The sequence below is a fragment of the Aplysia californica genome, unplaced genomic scaffold (assembly GCF_000002075.1).
Source record: "Aplysia californica isolate F4 #8 unplaced genomic scaffold, AplCal3.0 scaffold02244, whole genome shotgun sequence".
Lineage (NCBI taxonomy): Eukaryota > Metazoa > Mollusca > Gastropoda > Aplysiida > Aplysiidae > Aplysia > Aplysia californica.
Window position 1 is genome coordinate 1 of NW_004799514.1, and position 5723 is coordinate 5723.

Here is a 5723-nt window from a genome sequence, read left to right on the forward strand (position 1 = left end):
TGTTGCTGCTGCTGCTGTTGTCGAGGAGACAAAAGCGGCATCTGTTGTGTTACAGGCATCAGCCCACTTGCTGGACCAACAACAGTCTCTTGGGGTTCCGTTCCAGCAGCGCTATTGGAGGAGGCCTGGGCATGTTGTTGTTGCTGTTGTTGAAGTTGTTGCTGTTGTTGATGATGATAATGCTGATGCTGTTGCTGCAGCATCGCCGCTACAGCTGCAGCAGCCTGTGCGGGCGAAGGAGGCGGCAATGTGTGAGCAATGTGATCGTGGTGAGCGGAAGAATCCAGCCTCACCCCGAATGTAGCAGGCACACCCCCTGCCACGCCCCCTGCCACACCCCCTACGCCGCCACTGGTGGGCTGAGGACCGTAGATAACCAGCCCTGTGGCGTCGGTGACGTAACCCACCGGATGTGTGGCGTACCCAAAATCCACAGCGTCCGAGAGAGGGTTATCACAAGTGCTACTACTGTTAGCGGTGTTGCTGATGGTGGCGTCAGTGGCGGTGGGGGTGAGGTTGTTACCGTGTCCTTGAACACCGGAGACCAGATTAGAAGGGACGGCTACAGCAGCAGTAGCAGCGATAGTAGTAGCAGCCGAGGGTGTAACAGCAGCAGTGTGTGGTAAGGTGGACGAGGAGACGTCACCAGCAGACAGGCCAGGCTGGACAAAGACAGGCGTGGTGGTGTGGTTGTTGTTGCTGTTGTTGGCACAAGTGTGGAGGTCCGCGGAGAAGACTGGCGGGCTGTTGTTGGCACTGCCGGATGCGGGGTGGTGGTGGTGGTGGGGGTGAGGATGATGGAGGACTGGGGATTGTGTGTGCGGCAGCATCTGAAGAGGATGAGCAGGGTGGTGGTGGTGGTGGGGATGTGGTTGAAGATGGGACGGAAGAGGTGTCTGCTGGGTAGGGGGGACGAGGTGGTGCTGGTGCTGTTGATGCTGTTGGTGGTGGTGGTGATGGTGCTGCTGTTGTTGCTGCTGCAATTGCATAGCACTGTTCAGAATCTCCGCAGGCAGAGCGTGAGAATGTAAGGCAGGAGACACCATCGAGGCCAGCTCGGAGAATTTGGGGATCATGGGGTCCGGTAGTAAAGGCTGCTTGTGGCGCCTCTTTCCTGGCGGGGTAGCTGCGCCGCGCCTCGTGTGGTGATGGTGACCCTCCTCCTTCCCCGCCCTCCCCTGGCGACAAGCCGTGACGTCAGTGAGTGGGTCCAAGCCGTGGCGGGAGTGAGAGGAGGAAGACGAGCGGCCATCTTTGTGCGGAGTGCCTCCCGTCGACGTCACACAGGCGGGGATCGGAACTGTCTTCCCGCACACCTGAGGCTGGGGGGACTTCCCTGCCACCTCCGTCGGATTGGAGTACTTGACCTCCGACCCGGTGGGCAAGGGGCTGGGGGCGGCGGGTGGAGGTAACAGTTTGGAGGAAGATGGAGCGTGAGTGGCGGCGGTTTGGGTCATCCCTGGCATGGCAGAGCAGTAGTCCCCGTTGGAAAAGTCCTGTGTGACGTAGTAGCTCCCGCCCGGGCCCTGCACGTACAGCACCGGGTAGCCCGAAGAGGGGAAAAAACCACCGGAAGAGTCGGAGAGGAAAAAGCCTCCGCCACTCCCAGGAAACATCTGCTGGCAGTAGGTCATGTACTGGTGGGCCTGCTGGTGCTGAATCTGCTGTTGCATCTTCAGCTGTTGTTGTTGCTGTTGTTGTTGTTGCATCTGCTGCAACTGTTGTTGCTGTAGCTGCTGCTGTTGTTGTTGTTGCTGTTGCAGCTGATGTTGCTGCTGCTGTAGAGGTTGGGAGGCGTTGGGGTTTGCCTGTGGGTTGACCCGCGCCACGGGAGGATTGGACGGCTGAGCCTTTTGTCGCTTCAAGCCCACGTCTCTGGATGCCTGAGGCAGCAGGCTTGTTGTGTCTTGTTCTGTCAGTGTCTGCTCACAGCTGCTGCTGGCGACCTCAGCCTCCACGCTCTGGTCCACATGGGTCGCACAGGTCGTGGAGGTTTGCTTCTCCACGGCAGACGTGGCGCAAGACCCGCTACTTCCAACCTCCGAGTCCGGCACAACCACGCCAGCTTGAGAGGCGGAGAGACTCTGCTTCCCTGGAAACAAGCCCGACTCCTCAGGACTGGGTCTTATGGGTGTAAACAAAACCTTTTTCTTGACCTCCGGGTAGGAACTGGATCTCTGTAACTGTTTCTGTGCCTTGGAGGGTTTGGTGTCCGGCGAAGCGCCGCCGCAGCTGGCCTCGGGACCAAGTGACCTCTGTCTCTGGCTCTCCTGCGGCAGCTGTTGACTAATGACCTCTTGACCGGCCGATTCTACCTCTTTTTGCTCACCATCTACACTGACGTCACCGGCCGTCTCCTCTGTGCCAGAACAAACGTTTGGGGCGGTATTTTCGGAAGCGCTGAAAGAGCTCTCCCCCTCGACGACTTGACTTTTATCATCACAAACTTCATCACCCATATGGCCAACAATCACGGATTTCTCTGCAGCCCTATCATCAACCAATAGAACTGATTGCACAACAGCGTCCTTGTCTGAGGGTTCGCTAGTTAGAATCTCCTCGCTAGTCACACATTTATGGCGAGAGTCGCCAGCAGAAAAACCCTCCGAATCGCTTCTATCAGTAAAAGACAGAGAAGAAGAATGTTCGTTCTCTTTTGCAATCGGTTTATCACAGCTGGGTCTCCCCTGTAATCTCCCACTCCGGTCTGCCCGTTTGACAGACCTGATCTCCTTCCTGGAAGAAATGTTCTCTCTTTGAGTATTCTTAGCATCCAAACGGTCATTGTCACCACCTTGCAATCGGTTACTTCCGTCACCCAAAACCTCATAATCACGAGTATGAACAGCATGGATGTTGTTACTATTATTGTTGTTATTGTCGTTAACACCATTATTATTATCACGGTCCCCTGCTTCAATTTTGTCCTCAACATGGTGGATTACATCCCCAGCCGTCTCTTCCGGGCAAGATGACGTCATCTGTGAGTCGTCACCGTACCACTGAGGGTCTACAGTGACGTCATCAGGTGAGTCAGTTCTGTGGATGTCCACAGCACGTGCGTCGCCTAGAGAGTGGTCAGATTGGCGGTCAAGGCTGGACGTGGAGTCGTCTAGGTCCTCTGAGTCAGAGGAATACGACGCCATGGTCGTTTCTTCCCGCGGGTACCGACGGCTAGAACGTGGCGCCACGTCACCGGGGGGTAGTTGGGTCCCCTTCTCCAGGGGGTTAGGGTTCGTCTCCCGGTGGTGGGGGTGGTGGACGGTGTTGTCATCGTCGTCGTCATCGTTATCAACGCGATCACAACCAGTGCCACCAGGGCACTTGCCGCTGGGAGACGGAGAGACACCAGCCTGCTGGATGATCACAACACTGTGGTGGGTGTGATGGGGGATGAGGTGGGGGAGGTGGGGGAGGTTGTGGGCGGGGTGGTGGTGGGCGTGTGCCGGGCGAGTCGTCGTGTCCGCGCAAGACTCCGGCGTGAGCGTCAAACGAGCGTCCACCTCATCCTCGCCGTCTTCTTCAGACCGGCTGCTCATCATCATCACCACACGATCCTCAACCTCCTCCTCTTCTTCCTCCTCCTCTTCTTCTACGTCAACCCCCGCCAGCATGGGGGGAGGCTGGCTGTGCAGGTGAGGGGCAGGGTTGGTGGTGGAGGATTTCTTATTACCAGAAAGCCCAGCAGAGCTCTGGTTACCGTTGCCGACTAATCCTGGCATAGTACTGCCTGTTGCACCGACAACATCGGGTCCCTTCAATGTCATGCTCAGCACTGCGAGACAATGGCGGACACCAGAGACTTAAGTCACGCGACACATCCTTACACCAGAGAAAAACCAGGTACTAAGTACAAAGTAATGTTGACCACAACATGGAAAGCTACTTTCTCATTTCTAGACAATGATCGCCCGAGAATCTGAGTCTGAGTCATTCGAACCAATGTCTTCCACACACGGGGTCAATAACCTTACCAGTCACGAGACTTCAGGAGCTCGTTAACGACGTACATATATCCTACACGTTCAGGGAAATACAAACTTGATGAGATACTGAACCAAAACAAGAAGATATTGTACTAAAGCCTTACCACTGATACACTAAAGAAGTGATAAACGTATTCACTCTACTTTTACATAATATAAAATAACCCCCCCCACACACACACACACCAAACACACATACACAGAAGGATAAACCCACACCAGATCACCCGCTAACCACCCACTCAAGTGTTGGACTAGGTGCATGTAACTTGTTGTATCACACTCACAGCACGACAAAGACGCTACAGTCGGAAATCCCCAAGCACCCTTTTCTCCGGCAACAAACTATTTATAGAAATTATGTCAGTTAACACACACACACACACACACACACACACGCACACACACACACGCGCACGCACGCACGCACGCACGCACGCACACGCACACGCACAAATCGATACATAACACTAATCAATAACAGTACACGTTAGTTTTAGTTTTATTAAGAGTTTTACGGAACTTAAAATACGATTAGGTCAAATAAGTGACAAGGCTTAGAGGTGTTACAAGAGTGTAACAAATACAAAAAAAGAGAAAAAAGAAAAATAAGGACTGTATATGTTTGAAGGGAAAGAAAGAGAAGACCATGCCAGACCTCCCGCCAACCACCCATTAACAAAATAGATACCCTGTCTGTTTTCACATTTAAAAATCGAGGCCTTTCTAAGCAATTACAGTACGAATTCAATTATGTTTTAAAGTAAAAGAGGTTTAGTATCACAAAAATTAAGTCATCAATTCGATGAACTCCGGGGGGATTAATAGCCCATTCAACAAGCACAAATTTTGATCAACGAAAATCACACACGTCTATCAAAAAAGAGATGAACATTCTAAATAACCACACATACACGCCCGCGCGCTTGTGCCCGCGAGAAAAAAGACTAATGATAACTCAACATCTCAACTCCCTTAAAACAATAAAAGCTATCTCCCACCGTTACAAATAACAAGACAACTATCTCCTCTTTTTGGACGAAATGAGATGAACACGACACGCACACAAAACAAACACCGACCTCTAAAAAAAATTCTAATTCCTCTGGGGTTTGAGCTAACAAAAGTCAGTGGGGCCTGAAAGAACCTCCTTAGAGTTAGAGAGCAGCAGAAACGACACAAGCTGTTGGTTCAACAGCGCGACTCGAAGAAATGACCAAAACAAACAAAGAGCAAGCTTTTATAACCCCTGACATGGGGGAAAGCCACTGCCCAAAACAGATTCCTCTTCATCCTCGACGACTCGGCGAAATCTGCAACTTCACCCGCAGATAAATTTAGTTCCTAAGTGCTTGCGGTTTCGGTCTAGATAGCAACACGAGCAGCAGGAAGGAGGAGGAGAAAAGGGAGGGAAAGGGGGGCGGGTATAAGGAGGAGGGAGGAGGAGAAGAAGTTCAAAGTCAAGGCGCCCTATCTTCCTCTAATCAGGGACGGGAATTCCCGAATACGCTTAGAAAGTATAACTCTAATGTAACGGAGTGTAATCTTACTAGAGAGGCAAGTTTGGTTTAAATTCAGTAAGCGGCTTACGGCACTTGCAACACAAACAGGCCATGTAAGTGCCGATGATTAGAGGCGCTACTACAAGAGAGGAACATACAAAGAAAAGAAGGAGAGATGAGGACGACAGATGTTTGGTAGTGTTTATGAACTGCGTGCATACACACATACATACAT

At 52.1% G+C, this 5723-nt stretch overlaps 1 protein-coding gene across 1 annotated transcript; it reads right to left on the reverse strand.

Moving 5' to 3' along the window:
- Positions 1 to 6: 6 nt before the first annotated feature.
- Positions 7 to 5615, reverse strand: LOC101849752 (alpha-protein kinase 1; the record flags this gene model as incomplete). Its single annotated transcript, XM_005113409.3, has 2 exons — positions 5069 to 5615; positions 7 to 4017 (listed from the first exon to the last, which is right to left on the reverse strand). A coding segment is annotated over exon 2 (3761 nt), but the record flags the coding sequence as incomplete, so codon positions are not given.
- Positions 5616 to 5723: the final 108 nt, after the last annotated feature.